Below are 21,650 nucleotides of genomic sequence, written 5' to 3'. Positions count from 1 at the left end.
GAGTGAAGCATGGGGTTTATATAGAGCAGAAAATATTAACAAATACCTGGAGTCTGGTCCAAACCACAATTGCCTGGTTATGAAGGCAACTTGGAGCTGCGCATCCGGCTACCCATAATGCATACAGAAAAACCCACTTTGGGGATATTAATTTGTGGTAATGATATTATTATGAGTCAAGTTCACCTTCAGATAAGCCAAGATGGATAGTGCACAGACGTTGCTCTAGGGAAAGTCCCTTCTGTGGTTTTGTGGCCAACATTCCATATGGGTGAAACATTCATTTGTAAAAATATATTTATCTTGGGCAACGGATCCTCATTATTTAGCAACTGTCACTGAGACTCAGACTGCTGCTAACATTGCTATCCCTATCAATTCTCCCCTCAAACAATATGAGACCCAAAATAATTTGGGTGGATGAGAGAGAGATCTCTATAATATATATTAGAGGTTTAGATCGATCGATCGATCTATCTATCTATCTATCTATCTATTTTACACAGACAGTACAAATGGCTAAATTGGATTCAATTAAAGGGGAAAAGTAGACTGGATTTTTAAAAAAAAATTTGAACTTTGAAACAAAGTCTCATCTTTTTAAAATCAATATTTTGTTGATGTTGTTATATGGTTGCTAGCTGAACACTGCAGCTTCCAATTAAAATTAAATTACGGGTTAATTAAAAATTATTATCATACAAAGGTCTGTGGAGAGGCACATGGTTGGTGTGAGCAGACTGTGATGCATTACAAATAAGAACCTACTAGGAAGAAAGAGTTAAGGATGTTAAGGAAATATAAGATAAAAAAATTGGGTTAGACATTTGGCAAGAAACAACTGATGGACAAGTCATATGTATCCTATAAGGAATACCAAATGTCAAAGATGCAAAGAGAAAGGCCCCTAACATATTGAATGGACTTCCCCTATGGTGAAATCAAGGGAGGACATGGGCAAGGATTTTGCAGAAAACAATCTGCATTGTTAGAGGAACTATTACAATTGAATATTTGAGCCTCTAAATTTTGGTGCTCCACCTTGTTTGGTGGTTGCAACCTGCATGCGCTAATTATAAAATGCATTCTATCTTATTTGGAGGAATACTGACATTCTTTCCCCTAAGATTAGCAAGGATCCAACATTAAGTCTCAAGTTACCAAAGTATTTACAAAAAAGGTGTAAATCCTACGTATAGAATATAGAAATTATATTAACAGAAAAGAACCAAAACTAAAATGAAAATATTTAACAAAATTTTTGTTTCTAGATTTTACGTACAGGGCATCATAATAGGTTTGCTTCCTAACATTAGAACTATCCAAAGTGGAATGGGTAGCTTTGGGAAATAGTGGGTTTCCCTTCACAGGAAGTCTTTAAGCAAAGGTTAGATGACCATTTGTCAGAGATAGTTCATTTGTGGGATGGGCTAGATGGCCTCAGAATTCAACTCAGGTTCGGTGATTCTGGTCTCCTTACTTTCTTCTTACTCACAGTAAAATGTTATTGTTCATCCTTCATTTTCAAAGAGGACCAATGACAACACAATTTTGGGGTAAAATAGTGGGTAATGGGTGATTTCTTGACTTGCATGTGAATGGGACTTAAGTGAGACAGAATTGAGTGAAGTTCTCAGTCTCACTCTCTCTTCCAGAGTCCAGTAGCAGATCAACAAGAAGACTGGCAATGACCCAGGATGCAGTGGATGACTTTAGCATCTTCGATATCTGCCCAAACTCTAAGTGCTCCACAGAGTCTGCTTTAGCTGACTCCATGGCCATGAGAACAAATTGTTTTCATCCACCTATTACACCAGGGAAAGTCTTCACATGTTTAGGGTAGACATTCCTCTAACTCACTGATGGATTTGATGCCTTTCTGTTACCCTCAACCTGGTTTAGCCTACCTGCTAAGACAATTTTACTGGGGTGTATCTGCTGTGCAAGCTATGGCTTCTTGGAGCCACAGGTGAGAGTTGGATGACAAACATGAAACATGGATGAGCAGCCCTGAAAAGGGCTCAGCAAGCCTTCAGAGGTACTAATCTTTTCTGAACATCCCATAATCCTCCTGATACCCATGGTTTTGATCATATCATTCTCTTGCTCAAAAATCTTCAGTGAGTTCCCATTGCTTATCTTTTATCCTGGTCTGAAGATTCTCTATAATGTGGCCCCCAAAACTTACTCACCTAACTTCCCAGACTTACCTTATTAAATTACTTTCACTTATTCTATGCTCCTAGCAAACAACCAACTCATAATTATGTTGAATTCATCCCATTCTTTTCTGCTGATGATCATTTATTCATACCTTAGAACTTATTTTGACTTCATCTTCTGTTAAAATATCCTCTACTTTGTTCTAAATCACTACTGATTAGAGAAATGCAAATTAAAACAACTCTGAGGTACACATCTATCAGACTGGCTAATATGATAGAAATGGAAAATGATAAATGTTGGAGGGATGTGGGACAACTGTGACACTAATGCACCATTGGTGGAGTTGTGAACTGATCCAACCATTCTGGAGAGTAATTTGGAACTGTGCCCAAAGGCCATAAAACTGTGCATACCCTTTGGTTCAGCAATACCTCTGCTAGGTCTGTAGTCCAAAGACATTTAAAAAAAAGGAAAAGGATCCATTTGTACAAAAATATTTGTAGCAGTTTTTTTTTCGTGCGTGTGTGGTGGCTAAGGATTAGAGACTGAGAGAATGCCTGTCAATTGGGAATTGGCTGAACAAGTTGTAACATATAATCAGAATGGAACATTATTGTGTTGTAAGAAATGACAAGCAGGATGATTTCAGAAAAATCCAGACTTACATGAACTCATGCAGAGTGAAGTGAGCAGAACCAGGAGAACATTGAACATAATAACAGCAGTATTATATGATGAATAATTGTGAATGACTTTGCTATTCTAAGTAATACAATGATTCAAGACAATCCCAAAGGCATCATGATGAAAAATGATATCTATCTCCATAGAAAGAACTGATGTTGTTTGAATACAGATTGAAGAAAACTGTCACTCTTTCTTTTCAAGTTTTCTTCCACAAATATGACTAATATAAAAATGTTTTACATGATTGCACATGTATAGCCTATATCAGATTGCTTACTGTCTCAGGGAAAGGGAGTTTGGATTTTAAAAAAGAATGTTAAAAATTATTTATATACATAATTGTGGAGAAATATTATTTTAAAAAATAAGATGAAAGGATAACTATCTCCCCCTCCAAATAGTCTCAACCTGTCAAGTGCTATCTCTTTAATGAAATCTGTTGGATTTGTCTTCAGAATTCATCCCTCCCTCCTCAGATCTCCTCAGCCACTATTTTGTACCTTTCCTTAGTGCTTAACTAGAAAATGGACCAGACGAAGTCCTGACTATGAAATTCTTGAAAAAAAATTTTTTTTTTTTAGTTCTCAACATTTAGTCCTATAAGATTTTGAGTTCTAAATTTTCTCTACCTCCCTCCTTTCCCCAAGATGGCATGCAATCTGAAATAGGTTATACCTATACATTCATAAAAGCACATTTTCACATTAGTTATATTGTAAAGAAGAATTAGAACCAAAGGGAGAAACCACAAGAAAAAAGAAACAAAAAAAGAAAGAGAGCAAATGATATTTGATCTGCATTCAGACTTTGTAGTTCTTTCTCTGGATGTGGATAGCATTTTCAATCATGAGTCTTTTGGAACTTTCTTAGATCCTTGCGCTGCTGAGAAGAGCTGAGTCTATCAAAGTTAGTCATCTCACAATGTTGCTGTTACTATGTGCGACGGTTCCTTGGTTCTGCTCACGTCACTCCGCATTAGTTCATGTAAATCTTTGAGGTTTTTCTGAAGTCCACCTGCTCATGATTTCTTATGAAACAATAGTATTCCATTACATTCATATACCACAACTTTCAGTCATTCCCAAATTGATGGGCATTCCCTCAATTCCCAATTTTTGGCCCCCACAAAAAGAGCTGCTATAAATATTTTTTACATGTGGGTCCTGTTCTCATTTCTTTAAATATATAATTTATTTTTCAGTTCTTAACATTCACTTCCACAGGAATTTGAATTCAAAATTTTCTTCCCATATCTCCCCACCACCCCCACCCCAGGACAGCATGTACCCTATCCATCCCTTACTCCAGTATGTCCTCCCTCCTATTACCTCCATTCTATTACTTCTTCTATCCCCCTTCCCCTCTATTTTTCTGTAGGGCAAAATAGATTTCTATCCTCCATTGCCTGTATAACTTAATTCCCAGTTGCATGCTAAACAATTTTTAACATTCACTCTTAAAGTTTTGAGTTCCATATTCTCTCCCTCCCTCCCCACCCACCCTCATTGAGAAAACAAGCAATTGATTCAGTTACATGTGTAACAAAGGAAGCACTTTCATAATATTTATGTTGTAAAAGACTAACCACATTTCTCTCTGTCCCATCTTGCCCTTCATTTATTCCATTCTCTCCCTTGACCTGTCCTCCCACAATAGTGTTTGCTTCTGATTATCCCTTTCCCCAATTTGCTGTCCCTTCTATTATCTTCCCTCTCCTATCTCCTTCCCCCTTGCCTTCCTGCAGGGTGAAATAGATTTCTGTAACCAATTGGGTGGGTGTTATTCCACTTGTAAGCCAAATTCCATGAGAGTAAGGCTCAATTATTTCCTTTCATCTCTCCCCTTTTCCTCTCCATTGTAGAAGCTCTTTCTTCCCTCTTGTACGTGAGATGATTTGCTGCATTCTACCTCTCCCTTTCTCTTATTCCTAGTACATTCCATTCAACAGTAAACTTTATTTTTTTAGGTATTCTCTCTTCATATTCAGTTCACCCTGTGCCCTCTATCTATGTGTATAACTATCTATCTATATTATATATATAGATACACATATGTATATATATATATACACACACATACATACACACATGTACATATACATACCTACACATATATAATATACACATACCTACATACCCATACACACCTACACATATATAATATACACATACATACATACCCATACACACCTACACATATATAATATACACATACACACATACCCATACACACCTATATATATATATATATATATATATACATACATATATATATATATATACATGCATATATATATATATATATATATATATTCCCTCTAACTATCCTAATACTGAAAAAGGTCTCATGAGTTACACATAACATCTTTCCATGTAGGAATGTAAACAGTTCAACTTTAATAGTTCCTTAAGGCTTCTCTTTCCTGTTTACCTTTTTCAAGTTTCTCTTGATTCTGGTATTTGAAAATCAAATTTTCTATTCAGCTCTGGTTTTTTCAACAAGAATGCTTGGAAGTCCTCTATTTCATTGAAATGCCATTTTTCCCCTGAAGCATTATACTCAGTTTTGCTGGGTAGGTGATTCTTGGTTTTAATCCTACTTCTTTGACCTCTGAAATATTATATTCCAAGCCCTTCAATCCCTTAGTGTAGAAGCTGCTAAATCCTGCATTATCCTGATTATATTTCCACAATACTTGAATTGTTTCTTTCTGGCTGCTTGTAATATTTTCTCCTTGACCTGGGAACTCTGGAATTTGGCTACAATATTCCTAGGAGTTTTCCTTTTGAGATCTCTTTCAGGAGGTGATTGGTGAATTCTTTCCATTTCTATTTTACCCTCTGGTTCTAGAATATCAGGGCAATTTTCCTTGATAATTTCTTGGAAGATGATGCCTGGGCTCTTTTTTTGATCATGGTTTTCAGATAGACTGATAATTTTAAAATTATCTCTCCTGGATCTATTTTCCAGGTCAGTTGTTTTTCCAATGAGTTGTTTCACCTTATCTTCTATTTTTTCATTTTTTTGGTTTTGTTTTATAATTTCTTGGTTTCTCAAAAAGTCATTAGCTTCCATCTGCTCCATTCTAGTTTTTAAAGAACTATTTTCTTCAGTGAGCTTTTGAACCTCCTTTTCCATTTGACTAATTCTGCTTTTTAAAGCATTCTTCTCCTCATTGACTTTTTGGACCTCTTTTGCCATTTGGGTTAGTCTATTTTTAAAGGTGTTATTTTCTTCAGCAATTTTTTTGGATCTCCTTTAGCAAACTGTTGACTTGTTTTTCATGATTTTCTTGTATCCCTCTCATTTCCCTTCCAAATTTTTCCTCCATCTTTCTTATTTGATTTTCAAAATCCTTTTTGAGCTCTTCTATGGCCTGAGATCATTGCATATTTTTTTTTGGAGGTTTTGGATGTAGAAGCCTTGACTTTTATATATCTTCCTCTGATGGTATGCTTTGTTCTTCCTCATCCGAAAGGATAGAAGAAAATACCTTTTCACCAAGAAAGTAACCTTCTATAGTCTTATTTTTTTCCTCTTTTTCTGACATTTTCACAGCCAGTTACTTGACTTTTGAGTCCTTTGTCAAGTGGAGGGACCTGTAAGTTTTCAGTTCCTCCAAAGTGGCACAATCAAGGAAGAGGGGGTTTACTCCTCTCCTGGCCTGCATTCTGATCTGTGAGCAACCACAAGCACTCTTTCTGTCCAGGTTTTATGAGTAGGATTCCCTCTCCAGGGCCTCCACTAGCTCCATCATGCCAGAGCTCCTCCTCACCCCAGGATCACCACTCAGGACTGAGACCCAGATTGGCTGCTTGATTCCCCCAGGGTCTTTTGGCTGAGGACTCTAAAAATGGACGCTGCTGTCACAGTGGCTGCTGCTGCCCTGGGGCCAGGCTGGACCTCACTCTCTTCTCACCCAGGTGAAAGAGCTTTCTCACTGACCTTTGAACCTGTCTTTGGCATTTGTGGGTTGAGAAATCTGGGAACCACAGCAGCTACCCATGATTCCATGCCCTGAAGCTTGCTCCAGTCCTGTCCATGTCATGCAGCATGACCAGGGCTGGGCTGTGCTCCAATCTGAGCCTGGTGAGATAGACCTTTCCTCTCAGCCTTCCAGGCTGTCTTGGGCTGGAAATCTCTTTCATTCTGTCGTTTTGTGGCTTCTGCTGCTCTAGAATTTGTTTAGAGTCAATTTTTACAGGTATTTTATGGGCTATGGGGGAAGAGCTAGAGTAGGTCAGTCTTTCTGCTTCGCCATCTTGGCTCCGTACTCTCCTGTTCTCATATTTATGCTCTCTTTGGGATATAGATCTAGAAGTACCATTGCTGGTTCAAGGGGTATGCACAGTTTAAAAGCCTTTAGGGCATAGTTCCAAACTGCTCTCCAGAATGTTTGGATCAGTCTTGAAAAAATTTAGCAATTTCCCCAGCACAGATTGGTAAAGGGAGACATATGTCTGAGGATGGGGTCTAGCATGAAGTCTTTAGAACAAAGGAAATGACCAAGGGTATGTACCAAGCTGTATTGGGTCAAGAAGAGGTCTCAGATCTAGGACACAGGGGCCTGTGAGCAGATACATGTAGCAACTAGAAGCACTGTCATTCACAACCATGTGCTGGGTTCTAGATCCAGTGAAAACCAAATAGAGGATCTGCATCTGGTAGGGGATATGGAAACATACAGTTCAGGACATGTCCTTTGCTGTATACTAAGAGAACAACAAGTACAGAAAAAACAGAAGCTCTGTGACTCTGATCCCAGCAGGAAGTTGGATCTCAGATCTAGCTTCAAGCCTGGTCTGTTTCCTACAACAGAAAAACCAGGGCAGTAAGCCCAGACACATGGGAGACCTGCCATCCTGCCATTCTGTCACTCAACCTGCAGAATTTTCCAGCTGTTTGAATGAGTCTAATAGTGGTCTATTGGAGCTCCAACCAGAAGCAAGTCTAAAGTCATGTTGCTCAAACACAAACAAAGTCAGAAACGAGCCTCAGACCAGGAGGGTAACACTTAGACTTTATCCAAGTTTAGGCTACTTTGGGCACACTAGGAGCTTGCATATCCCCAACCTGATCTGTCTCTGAGATCCTGGAATAAGACAACACTTAATAGTCCAAGAACCAGGAGCAAAGGAGACATAAAACAGGACAAGCACAACCCAGCCATTCTACTCAAAAGTATATAGAGCCTGGCCTTAACATAAAGTCCAAAATCAGGACTTAGATTGGAAGAATGAGAAAACAAAAAATATCGTTACAAGTTATCATAGTGTTAGGTTGCTTAGATCCTAGCTATAACCAACCAAGGGGGGGAGGTCATGTCACATCCCCCAATGCTCTAGAAGATTCCCTTGACTCTCCAAATATGTTAATTTCCTTTTGACATTTGTTATCTACACTATTTAATTAAATACCACCAGATACTGTTTTCTAATTGTTTCATGTATGTATGTAATATTTCTTTAGATTGAAGGCTTTTGAGGGGCAGAAACAGTTTCTTTGATTTTTTGAGGGGGTGCTTGTTTAGTATTCATAAATGCCAGCAAATTTTTCTCAAAGTGACTCATCTGAAGAAATCAAAATTACTTGTGCACAGCCATATTAGAAACTTAACATACCTGAACTGAATATTTCCACTTTCAGGAGGTGCTATCCAAACTGTTTGAACTGACTGCTTATTGCTGTTGTCTCTGTGACTTACTGCAGAGTTCTGTAAATGAAATTAAGTCAGTATAGACCAAAGAGAAGTGATACATATCTTAAAAGATGTTTCCCATATTTACAGGATTAGATAAAGTTGCTGAATTTTAAGAATTTACTTCTGTCCATCAATCAATGGAAGAAGGTACTAGAATCAAAGATTCTTTGCTCAATGTTATTTTCTTTTCCAAGTGTTTCTAGGGGCTTTGGGGTCACTTAGTGATCAATTGTTATTGATTAAAAATAATATTTCTGTTCTGATTTAGAATGCTAAATCTTAGAGCTTTTAAAAATTGAATATTATAGACCATCTAAACCAGAGTTTTTTAAAAGAATTTGATTTTTTTTTAGAAAAGGTAACTTTAAAAGCCCTAAGGAGATTTATTTCTGCTGATTGTCAGGACTAATCATGTGCATTTATCCCCTTTTCGGTGATTTTGTGGAAGAATACAGTAATATTGAAAAAAGGCATTATGCCTTAAGACAATTTTTCTATAGTAGATGGTATCTTTACAGTAACATCACAGAAAAAGGTATATATTGCTTTAATAAAGCATTTGACTTGGTAGAACAAATCTTAAAAACTTTAGTCAAAGCATCTTCTATCTGTATGGTATATTTTTTGATCCTGATAAAGAAGATCCCTTGAATAATACAGATCAGTTATTATTCTACAATATATAATCTAAGACAATAGTTATCTGAGGCAGAGAGGTTGTCAACTGACAATCATTTATTAAGTATTTACTAGGTAACAGACCCTGTGCTAAGGCTTGGACACAGAAAGTCAAAAACAGGAGATCACAATCTAATGGGGAGTGAGGAGATAGCTTGTAAATAACTAGGTGCCTTCAAGATATATAGAGTTGAATAAAAGCAGTCCCAAAGAGGAAGGCATTAGCAACTGAGGGGCATGGGAAAAACCTCCTGTAAAATACAGGATTTTAGCTTAGTACTGAAGGATGCCAGAAAAGTTAGGAGGCAGAGGTGAGGGGGCAGAACATTCCAGACATGGGAACAGTCAGTGTAGAGGCAAGGCTCATGTAATTGGAAAGGAAATGCAAATAGGTTAGTGCAATTGGAAAGTAGCAAGGTGTAATTAGGAAAGTTGGAAGAGGCCAAGTTATGAAGCATATTAAATGTCAAAACAGGGATCTTATATTTGATTCTGGAGGAAACAGGTGGTCATTGGAGCTCACTGAGGAGGAGATTGGCCTAGTTGGGTCTATACTTTAAAATAAATACCTCATCAGCTGAGTTGGGTGATAGATTGGAGTAGAAAGGAACTGGGGGCAAAGAGATCAATTCCAAGGCTATTGTATTAGCCCAGGTGAGGGGTGATGAAGGCCTGAACTAGGGTAGATTTCAGGTTAGTGGAGAGAGGGAGCAATCTGAAAGATATGAAGTTAGAAATGACAAGATGTGGGGTTGTGTGAGAAGTCACTCCAAAGTATGTGACAAAGGATAGTGATACACTTAACATTAACAGGGAAATTCAGAAAAGGAGGAGGGTTTTAGGATAGGAAAGATAAGAAATTCTGTTTTTGTTGTGTTGTGTTTGAAATACATACAGAATATCTAATTAATGCCCAAGAGGCAGTTGGAGCTGCATTTCTGTCACTCAGCATAGAGACTAGGGTTAGACATATAGATCTAGGAATCATTTGCACAGAGATAACTGAACTTATGGGACCTGATGTGAACAGCTAGTGTCTTACCCAGGGGCATATAGTAAATATTCATTAGAGCTGGGACTTGAACTCAAGTACTCCTAACTCAGAGACCTGGCTATTTATCCACTGTACCATACTATCTCTAATAGATTCTAGCACATAATAAGCATTTAATTAGTTGTTGTCTATGTACTGAAAAAAAAATAAAATCTACGTAGTCAGGAAAAGGGGAAACCGGTGAAAAGCAAGCATTAGAAATTACTTTAAAGATTTATTGACTTGAGTACACCTCTAGAAATGCGAGGTTTTATAGAACAAGTAAAGCCATTGAAAAAAGATGAAAATGTCCTCAAACATCCAATTCAACCTCTGAGTGAAAGAAAAAAATTGGAAATGTCAAACAAGATGATTGCTCCTTTTGAATATAGTCAGTAGAATAATGTAAAGAATGAAGGATTTGTATAGAAATAAACATTACATACCTCAATATTTCTGCACATGAGGCCTAGTGTGTTTTTATCTGTGATTCGAAAAGTACCAAAAGGAGTAGCTCCATCAGGACCTTGGGCCTGGAGCAGGAATCTGTTGAATCCAGTGCTGTTGGTAACTTGTAGAGTTACTGAAGGAAACAGTGACATCACTAAATTGACACGTCTTTCTCCAAAATGTTACACTCTTCTCTAAGAGGGGAATTTATCCATTTCCCCTCTCAGCTGTGATACTAGGCCTTATCTGTAGTCTCACCCTGAAACATTCTTCTGTTTTGCTCTCTTCTCCCCTTGGCAAGTTCCTGGGGCCACCATTTTATGAAAGGCCCAATTTGGCCAACTTTTATTTCCCTCCTGCTATGCTTGTGACATTCTGTACTTTGACACCACGTACATTTCACTCTCTCATTTTTCAGCTCCATTTTGCACTGTGGGATCTTTGAGAGGAAGAACTGTCTTTCTGTTTGTATTTATCCGCAGGGTTTAGCACAGTGCCAGGTACAGTAATTGCTTAATAAATGTTTCTTATCTTGCCTCAAGCCTATAATACAAATACCTACTACAAATAACAGCCAATGGCGTTTGGAGATTTTTCTTACAGAGTTCAATTTACAAAGGGAGCATTCTCCAAAATTAAAAATGCTTGTTTCACTCATGGAAGAGGTAGATAAACTCAAGACATAATGCTTCAGTATTTTGGACTAGTGCTAGCAAACTCATATAGAAATTGGGACCACTAAACTACACATAAGGATCCCTGCAGGCCACATGTTGACTTAGATTTAAAAGGCATTATGATCATGTTTTATTGCATTAAATTTATGAGGACCTAACTTTGATTAGAGTAATGTGTCAACAGTTCTAACTCTTGTCTAGCATATTTTTGCTACTGAATAAATGATTTGGCTCCTGCTTTTTTTTAAAAGTGTATTTTAGATTTCTCCATAACAAGTACATAACTAGGGACAGCTGTGTGGCACAATGAATACAGCGCTGGGCCTGCAGGCATGAAGACTCATCTTTGTGAGTTCAAATGTAGCCTCAGACACCTTATTGTGTGACCCTGGGCAAGTCACTTCACCCTGTTTGCCTCAGTTTCCTCATCTGTAAAATGAGCTTGAGAAGGACTTGGCAAACAACTCCACTGTCTTTGTCAAGAAAGTTTGAAATGGGGTCATGAAGAGTCATATACGGCTCAACAACAACATAAGAAGTGTAAAATGCAGTTATATTAAAGTGTTTCATTTAAAGAAAAAATTCATAGACTCAGATCTAGAGCTGAATGGAATCTTATAGGTCATCTAATCTTGTCACCTCATTTTTTAGACAAGGAAGTTGAGGTTCAGGTGGCAAGTTACTTGACCAGCATTACAGAGGAATTAAGAAGCAGAGTTGAGATTTTAACTCAGATCCTGTGAGTCCAAATTCAGTGCTCTTTCTCTGCCATACCAGGTGCATTTCAGAAACAAACAAACAAACAAAAAATCTCTTTGTTGTTTACCTGTGATTTCATCATGTGGATTAAAAGTGCTTTGTGAAACAGAGATGTTATAAGGGATCCAGGAATGTGAGAGGACAAGAGATTCATCAAAAGAGCTCAAAGAGTTGCAGTCCAGATTGTTAGCTCCATTTAGGTCACCCCAAACTGTCCAGAACAGTACTGCAACGACCAAATACACCAAGCGGGTCCACTTTGCCATCTGTCAAAGTATAAATTTTTATTAATATTTATGGAATGCTTTAAGGTTTGCAAGTTTTTTTCTAGATATTATCTCATATCCCAAATTGACTCTGCGTAAGTAGCAGAGACCTAGCATGATACAGTTGAAGGTAGAGGAATGATATAGATCTGATTGTGGTGGTGGTTAGCACCAAAGGGAGGATATTGTGTAAAATCAGTCACTGTTGGAGTCATTCTGAAGTGACCCCATGTTTTAAACTTGTTTAACTTTGGTTACTGAAGCTAGCCTTCAAGGGAAAGTTTAGGGGATGGCAGTCCTGTAGGAAAGGGTTTCTTATGTGCTCTAAAGGTATCTCTACTACCTGTAGAACATTAGCAAAATTTCCCCTAACACAAAGTTAATTATTCATGTATTCAGGGCTACTGTTAAGGAAAATAAGTTTCAAGTATCTTAGGACTTATAAGAACCTAAAGATTAGCTAAGCTAAAAACCTCAAAACAGCCTATTCAGGTGTATTCCTGGCCTCTCCCAACCTCAGTTTTCCAACTACAAGTTCTCTTATTGAACTGAAAGGTACCTACCTAGAGCTTCCAATCATCGTTTTTAGTTTTGCCCTCTAACACAATATACATATTTCAAAACAGTTATGTTTACTCTGCCCTAATCCCAAACCCAAATTTTCTGCAGGTTCAACATCTCTTGTTTTTTCATTAATATGGTTTTGAGAATCTTGACTATGTTGATCACACAACAAGAACCAGTTAAGGGGTATAATTATACATACAGCGCAAAGAAAAATGACTCTGGGGTCAGAAGATCTACATTCAAAAGCCCATATTTGATAGTTTTTAAAAAGTAATTTTTTATTGGTAGCTTTTTTTTTCTTAACAACCAGAATTTTTAATCACCAGTTTCTTTCAATGTCTCCCTCTCTCTGGCAGAACTATCCTATATATATATATGTGTATATATATGTATATATATATACACATATATATATATACACACACATATATATGTATGTATATGTGTATATGTATACATATATATGCATATACAAATATAATATCTATTATGTACATAAACACACAACACACATATGAGTTTAAAAAGGGGAAAAAATCAGTGAAACTGGTCAATACATTCAAAAAGTCTTAGTGCATGTAATATACCATACCCAAGTCCTTCCCATCTTTGCGAAGCAGTGGGGTGGGAGTATCTTCTCATTTCTTCTTTGGAGCTTGCCTAGTTCTTTGTAATTTTATCATATTCACTTTTAAGTTTTGTGGTGGTTGTTCTTTGACTTTACCTTGTTATAATCACTGCCCACTGGTGAGTCTTACTACTTGTGACTTTGGGGAAATCATTTAAGTGTGTTAGGCCTCAGTTTTCTCATATGCAAAATTTGATTACATGGTTTTTCCCATTCTAGCTCTATGACCCTATGAATGTCTCTCCTAAAATCTAGTAGGCACAATATTCCACATGTGTTTTGACCCAAGCAGAGTATGGTGGGGCCATCATCTTCCTTAATCTAGGTGTTCTTTTTTGATAAAAGATCTCTTAATAACCTAAGATTCCTTTACTCGATATACTATATACTTCATACACACATACACATACACACACACACACACGCGTGCACACACACACACACACACACACACACACACACACACACTTTACCCTATATATGATAATGCTTACACCCAGGTGGCCCTAGGTTCTTGCAGGCTATGCTAATAAAGCTGTGGAAAGTTCCCACCAAGCTAGAAAGGCACCCATTACATTATAATCAGGGCAACTAGGTGCCACAGTGGAGAACACCCAATCTGGAGTCAGGAAGACCCAAGTTCAAATCTAGCCTCACATACTTACTAGCTGTATGACCATGGGCAAATCACTTAATTTGTTTGCCTTAATCTGTTGGAGAAGGAAACAGAAACCATTCCAGTATCTGTCAGGAAAACCGCATGGCCACTATTGGCATGCTGGTCTTTTATGACATCCACGGAGTCATGAAGAGTCAGACATGACTGAATGATAACAATAACTTGTACAATTTAATTCTGTCAATTCTGAGACAGTTCTCACCATCGAGAGTTTGTTCATCTTTTTGGAACCTGATTCTAGTCAACATTTCAATGATTTTTCCAAGATTCCTGTCATCCATAAAGGTTACATCATGAAGAAGTGTTATTGCAGAGTGGATAGAATGCTTGGCCTTTAGGCCAAGAAGGCCTAGGTGCAAATACTTTCTCTAACACTTAGTTGTCTGACTGGTCAAGTCAAGTAACTGCTTTGTGCTACAGCTAATTCTCTAGGTATATCTATTTAATTATATAGGTATTACAATTTTGTTCGATGAAGCACCCATAGATCCTTTGTGTAATAATTAATCACTTAGATCTCTTTTTCAATGAGATCATACATCAATTGAAATATCAAAGTAATTTGTTTTATGGTCCAGATCTCCCAGTGTGGAAACCCCTCCACCAAAGCAGGTCAGTAATATCTATAACTCATTGTCTGGAGGCACTTAGAGGTCTTGTAGCTTGTCCATGATTCTACAGCTAGCATGTGGCTGACTCCAGCACCTTCCCTCTATCTATTGCAACATTCTGCTTATCTGCCAAAGTAATAATTGATGCTAGAACAGACCCAGACCAAAAACAAATACACAAGCAGAACATTTAGAAAAGGAAGAGGAAATGGAAGGCACAGAATGTTTCTGAGATACAAATCCAAGTCTTCAGACTCTGTGCAGGGTTCCCATGTTCTCTGGCTTGTAGGTACATCAGTCTGCAGCCTATACCACTTTTCACATGGGCATGTTAATATAGAGAAACTCTGCAGAGTTGTCTAAAGATTATGTCAGCATACAAGATGAACCCTAGTTCCAGACTGGTGGGTTTTTTCCTCTAAATTTTCTGTTTTTCCCTCCTCTGAGGGAAATGATATATACAACAGAAAACTCATTTCCTATCTGATACTAGATCTAGAGCTGGAAAGGATCTCAGAGATCATCTAATCCAGCCCCCTCATTTTACGGATGAGGAAACCGAGGCCAAGAGAGGTCAAGTGACATATCCCAAGTCACACAGGTAGGTCTTCTGACAATAGAGCCACTATACTATATAACCTCCTCCCAGATATGGAAGGTATCTTAGAAGCTGTCCAGTCTATCTGTTATAAACCTCCAAGCAAAGGAAACATTCTTTTAATACTACAGTGTAAAATCTTTTATAACATAGTGCAAGGGTGTCAATTCAGGCTCATAATGTTTTTAGTTTATGGGGTGGGGATAATTTAACACTCCCCTATATCCACATCAATGGAATGATGAAGCTTGTTGTAATGGAGTATGAAATGTGATGGTTTTGCATTATGGTACCTCCATATAACTTACCTAGAGCTTTGCCTAAATTTTTAAAAAAGGCCTTTATTGTGGAGTCATTTTTTAAAAGTTCAGTTTTAGAGTTTTCAAAGACCTTTGACATTTAATTATGTGTGTGCTATGAATATTATCATCAGTAAGCTGAAGCTCAAAGTGATTCTAGGACTTTCTAGTCTTTCTGCACCAAGACTACTACTCTTTTTCCAATTTAATTGACACATCTGTAGATAAGGCATTGTCTTTGATAAAGATATTGAATCAAACAAGAGCAAAGACAAAGTTCTGGGGGATGCCCCTAGTAAAGCACCTTTAGACCGACATCCATTCATTAGTTGATATATCTTGGTAAGGTTTTTCAACCCACTGCAAAGCTACAAATAACAATCTATTAGCCTTTCACGTACTCGTCTGAAACAGAGAAATACTATGTCTATTATATCACCCTGAATTATAACCAGTACAGTAACACATCACAAAAAGAAGTTAGGTTAGTTTGTTGTACATGTCCTAAGACTCCATACAATCCTAGGGATTATAAACTAGTTGTTTAACATTTCATTCTGTAATTTCTTTTTAGAGGAAGAAAACAAAGTATTTATTTTTTTTCCACTTAACGGTATTTTATTTTTTCCAATTACATATAAAAATAGTTTTCAACATTCACTTTTATGAGATTTTTGAGTTTTTTTCTCCCTCTTTCCCCTCCACCCATTCATTCTGGAATTTTGCAGGGGAAAATCAATGCTATATTTGTGGAAGCTACATTCTTTCCTGTTTAAAAAGAGTCAAGACATAGATGGAATGCTTGCCAGATTTGTAGATAATGCAAAGATGAGAATGAGAGAGCGAGAGAGAGCGAGAGAGAGTGGGAGAGCGAGAGAGAGCGAGCGAGCAAGAGCACACCCTATAGGGTGGATTCACACTGGATTGCAGAGTCAGAATCCAAAAATTATTATGACTGGCTATGGAAATGTTTGGATCTAATAAGATGAAATCAAAGAGATATACTTTATCTGCATATCTAGATACCTAAATGGAAGCTAGGTGGCGCAGTGCATAGAGCACCAGTGCAGGAATCAGGAGAACCTTAATTCAAATCTCACCTTAGACACTTGACACTCACTAGCTGTGTGACCTTGGGCAAGTCACTTAACCCCAGTTGCCTCATCCTGGGTCATCTCCAGTCATCCTGATAAATATCTGGTCACTGGATTCAGATGACTCTGGAGGAGAAGTGAGACTGGTGACCTGCACAACCCTCCCTCACTCAAAAGAAAGTCACGTGCAAGTCATATCATCATTTCTCTAATGGCATGGTCTTCTTTGGCAGCGAAGGATGAACATACAGATACCTAAATATATCTACAAAGATATATTTAAATAAAGCTCTTTCCTTGGGTTAAAAATAATCTACACAGTGTTTAATAGGAATATCTGTGTAGAGCACAGATCAGATAGTATGCCATCTTGGGGAATGAGATAAAATTTGAAACTTATGAAAAAGAATGTTGAAAACTAAAAATAAATACATAAACTGGAGAAAAAAATAACCTACACAAATACAAGATGATGAGTTATAGGTAGATACCATTCATCTGAAAATGATCTGGTGAGTTTAAGTAGCTTGAAAATGTAATGTCACATAGTACAAAATAGGAAAGAAAACTTTAATGTGATCTCAGGCTACAGTAAGAGTTATGGTGTCAAGAAAAAGGGGAAATATTAGAGATCTGATTGTTAAGTTCTATATTCCACATTTTGGAGAAGACTGGAAATTCTTCATAGCTGGGTGTGAAGGCTGTTGAAGGGGTTCTAGACCATATCATACAAGGATCAGTTGAAGGAACCAGGGATATTTTGTTTAGAGAGGAAAAAGTTCTGAGGGTGAGGTAGTGTTTGATAGCTGTCTTATATATTTGAAGCATTGTTACATGAAAGAGGATTTAGATTTTTTCTCCTTTCCCACAGAAGGAATATTTCTCCTGTTTTAATGAACACTTATGGGTGAAAGAAAATCCATGTTCAGAAGATAGCTATGTGTATCAAAGGTCAATCTGGGGCCATTAAAAATACACTCAGTTTTCCAAATGCTGTTCAGCTTGGTATTTTCTTCCTGTCCAAATCTGGGCTCAGCTCACAATTTACCTAGAGTTCCTACTCAAAATTTTAACAATAATGATAGTGATAATAACAACTAACACATTTATATAGAACTTTCTATGTCCCAGGTATGGTATTAAGTACTTTACAATTATTAACTCATTGGCTCCTCACAATAGCCCTAGGAGGTAGGTGCCATTATTACCTCCATTTTACAGATGAGCAAAGTGAGGCAAACAGATTTTTTTTTAAGTGTCTTGCCCCAGGGTCACATATTTAAGTGTATGAAGTTGGATTTGACCTTATTTTCCTAACTAATATTTCTTTTTTTTTTTCTTCATGCTTTTTTTTAATTTTTTTTTTATTTTTATTTTTTAATGTTTAACAATCACTGCCATACAATTGCGATTTTATCCCCCCTCACCTACCCCCCACTACCCCCCTCCTCCCCACGACTGTATACAATTCTGTATAGATTCTACATATACTTTCCTATTGAGTATATTTTCACTATAGTCATGCTATGTAGTCAGACTAAGATCTAACTAATATTTCAAAGACTACCTTTGTTTCTGTTATAATAGGGGGAAAAGTATCTAAGTCTAAGAAGAGCCTGGTAGTGACAAATCTCTTTAGACTTAGTCAAGTTACTCAGATAGCAGATATAGTCTGTGAATGGAATATTAATAATAATAACTACCAACACTGATATAGTGATCACTATGTGCTAGGCATCGTGCTACGGGCTTTACAACTATTATCTCATTTGATCCTCATAATAATCCTGGGATGTCAGTGGCTTTATTATTATTTCCATTTTACAAATGCAGAGGAAACATTTTACAGACCAGGACTATATTTAGAAACTGTCAGAGTCATCATTCTGCTGTTAGAGATTTTAATCCAATTCAACAAAAATTCATTGTTACTGCTCTATATGAGGCATTATGCTAGGCATTAGAAATGCCAAGACAAAAAAACAGTCTCTGTCCTCAAGGAACTTATTTTATTTCCAGGGTCATCATGATGAGAATATGGGCTAGGACTTATTTGGAAACATTTGCTATCCACAATCAGTTAATACAGAGACACTAAAGTATAATGATTATTAATTTGTGAATCACGGGGTGTTTGTAAGGGTTTTACAAATGTATAGATAAGTGAGCATTCTTTCTCTAGATAGAATAATGCCACACAGACATTAATATTTCTCTGTGTAGGTGCTGTAATTACTAAAATACAAATTTAAAAGTAATCTAGATTTATAATTAATGTCATTATATATCCTAATTAATGGATGCTGCACTACCATGTGGGAAGGTGAAAAAATATTCTTTTACTTTAATAAAGGAGGTTCTTATACTTGAAAATGTTGGGAAGTACTGGAGTAATCTAAAAACTCACTGCTCTCTGCTGTTTTCCTGCAAGTGCCAAGAAAAAAAAAACAAACCTTCTTATTGGCTTTACCTGTTCACTGCTGCTGGCTTCCCACTGCTATTTTTCAAAGTGGAAGTTTTCTCATGAAAGTCACACAAATATTTGTGGTTTCATTCATGAATCCTTCCATACTAGCAGTTACACAGCATGGGAGAAACTGGCTCAGTAGTACAGACAGAATATGTTCTTCCTATGATAAGTAAATATCACCAAAATAAATCACTTGAATAAATCTCTCTCTCTCTCTCTCTTTCCTCTCTCTCTCTCTCTCTCTCTCTCACACACACACACACACACACACACACACACACACACACACACACACACAAAAAGAGTTAAATGCAAGTCAATCTTCTGCTTAGAAGAGATGTAAAAGAGCCTAAGGAAAACTTCTCTCTGCTTAGGCTTAAAAGAGAAGACAAGTTTTTGTATTACTGAAATGTTAAAATGAAATGTTCTTGCTAGGTAGCTAGATGGCATGGTGGACCTGGAAGCCCTGAGTTTGAATCCTTTGACACTTATGCCACTTATGTATGGTCCTGGGCACATCACCTAACCACCCCATGCCTCAGTTTCCTTATCTGTAAAATGAATATACTAGCATCTACCTCCCATGGTTGTGGTGAGGATCAAATGAGTTAATATATGTAAAGGATTTTGCAAATCTTAAAGTGCTATCTATATAAATCCTGCTATTACTGAATGATGGGGAAGCTAAATGACTCAGTGGAGAGAATACCTGGAATCAGGAAGACTCATCTTTCTGAGTTCAAATCCAGCCTCAGATACTCACTAGTTGTGTGACCCTGGGAAAGTCATTTAACCCTGTTTGCCTGAGTTTCCTCATCTGTAAAATAAGCTTGAGAAAGAAATGACAAACCACTCCAATGTCTTTGCTGAGAAGATCCTGAATGGGGTCATGAAGAGTTGGACATGACTGAACAACACTAAAAGGATTGGATGACAGTAATAAATTCCTATGTAGTTCAAGAATCATTTATTGTGCTCCTATTATCTGCATTGTACAAGGTGCTGTGGAGGCCAGAAGACATTATGTTCTATGGTTATGATGCTGAAGTCTATCAGGAGATGATAAGGTATGTATATAAAACAAGATAAAATGTGAAAGTCTACGGTTTCAAACTACTATACATTCCAAGGCATGTGAGAACACAGCTAGAGGAAAAATCCAAGAAAGAAAATGGAAATAATGAGAAAGCTGAGTAAAAGTGAAACCAGGGTTAAGAGGTTGGTGGATGAAGGGGCATGGAAAAGAAAATACTTATTGAAAAGGAAGGTAGCCTTCATTTACCCTTGAATATTAGTTTTACATTAACTCAGTTAAAGACTTGCAGAACATATAAACTTGTGATAGTTGGAAAAAGCCATGTATAGTTCTTATGTTATCTCATTACTTGAGCTCATGAAGGTGTACTTTGACATGGTAGGATATAATGCTTCAGATTAAAAGCCAATCACCACTTGAGAATGTATAACTAGGGAAGAAAACTGTTTGGCTCTCATTAAGATTTTATACCATTTGGGAACTTTGAAAGTATTTTGTCAAAAGAAACAAAAAATGAGTACCTATTGATTAATGAATTGACAAATGATAGTATATGAAAGTAATGAAATATCATGCCTTAAGAAACTATGAATGAGGGGAATTCAGAGAAATATGGGAAGATTCATCTCAAGTGCAGTTTGAACCAAGACAACTATACAGATAATTACTATAATCATGTCAATGACAGCAATCCTAAATCTTAATAATGGGCAGCTAGGTGACTCAGTAGATAGAGGAACAAGAAGACCTGAGTTCAAATCTAATCTCAGTCACTAGCTGGAGGACTTTGGGCAAGTCACTTAACCCTGTATGTCTCACTCTCCTCATCTGTAAAATGAACTGGAGAAGGAAATGGTTATTGGAGAAGGAAATGGCAAACCACTTTATCTTTGCCAAGAAAACCGCAAATGAGGTCACAAAGAGTTGGTCAAGACTGAAAAATGAATAACTAACAATGAACTGAAGTCATCAATTTTAGTTACTTCCTTCTTAGTAAGAAGGTAGGTCCTACAGGCATGCATGGTAAGTGTTCTACATGGACATAGCTGTGTTGGCTGGCTATACTCAGGTGTTTTTTTGTTACAAGGCAGATTAATATGTAGGAGCTGCAGTATGAAAACAAATGACAACAGTAAAATGTAAAAAAAAAAACAACCAAAACCCCAAAACTTTTGTGCCATGGATATCTATGTTGTTGGAATATAACTTTTAGTTTTTTCTGGTAAAATGAATAGTTTTCTAAGAGTAGAT

At 37.1% G+C, this 21,650-nt stretch overlaps 1 protein-coding gene and 1 long non-coding RNA gene across 4 annotated transcripts in view; one reads left to right on the top strand and one right to left on the bottom strand.

The window, feature by feature from the left end:
• The window catches only part of LOC140527292 (uncharacterized), a 44,935-nt gene that overhangs the window by 6,543 nt on the left and 16,742 nt on the right, over positions 1-21,650 (top strand). For both annotated transcript variants that reach the window (XR_011974750.1, XR_011974749.1), the window contains exon 2: positions 20,363-20,430. This is a non-coding gene — a long non-coding RNA (uncharacterized lncRNA). The remainder of the gene's footprint in view (positions 1-20,362; positions 20,431-21,650) is intronic.
• LOC140527289 (putative ferric-chelate reductase 1) overlaps positions 1-21,650 on the bottom strand; it is a 55,703-nt gene that overhangs the window by 30,806 nt on the left and 3,247 nt on the right. The window contains exons 2-4 of one of the 2 annotated variants that reach the window (XM_072644101.1): positions 12,219-12,417; positions 10,712-10,848; positions 8,475-8,566 (exon numbers count right to left, since the gene is read on the bottom strand). In XM_072644101.1, the coding sequence (XP_072500202.1) occupies positions 8,475-8,566; positions 10,712-10,848; positions 12,219-12,417 (428 nt within the window). The remainder of the gene's footprint in view (positions 1-8,474; positions 8,567-10,711; positions 10,849-12,218; positions 12,418-21,650) is intronic. The other variant, XM_072644102.1, reaches the window with a different exon arrangement.

This window comes from Notamacropus eugenii, chromosome 2 (genome assembly GCF_028372415.1).
Source record: "Notamacropus eugenii isolate mMacEug1 chromosome 2, mMacEug1.pri_v2, whole genome shotgun sequence".
In the NCBI taxonomy this organism is placed as follows: domain Eukaryota; kingdom Metazoa; phylum Chordata; class Mammalia; order Diprotodontia; family Macropodidae; genus Notamacropus; species Notamacropus eugenii.
The sequence above is the reverse complement of the archived record's forward strand: the minus strand, read 5'-3'. Positions and strand labels throughout refer to the sequence as shown.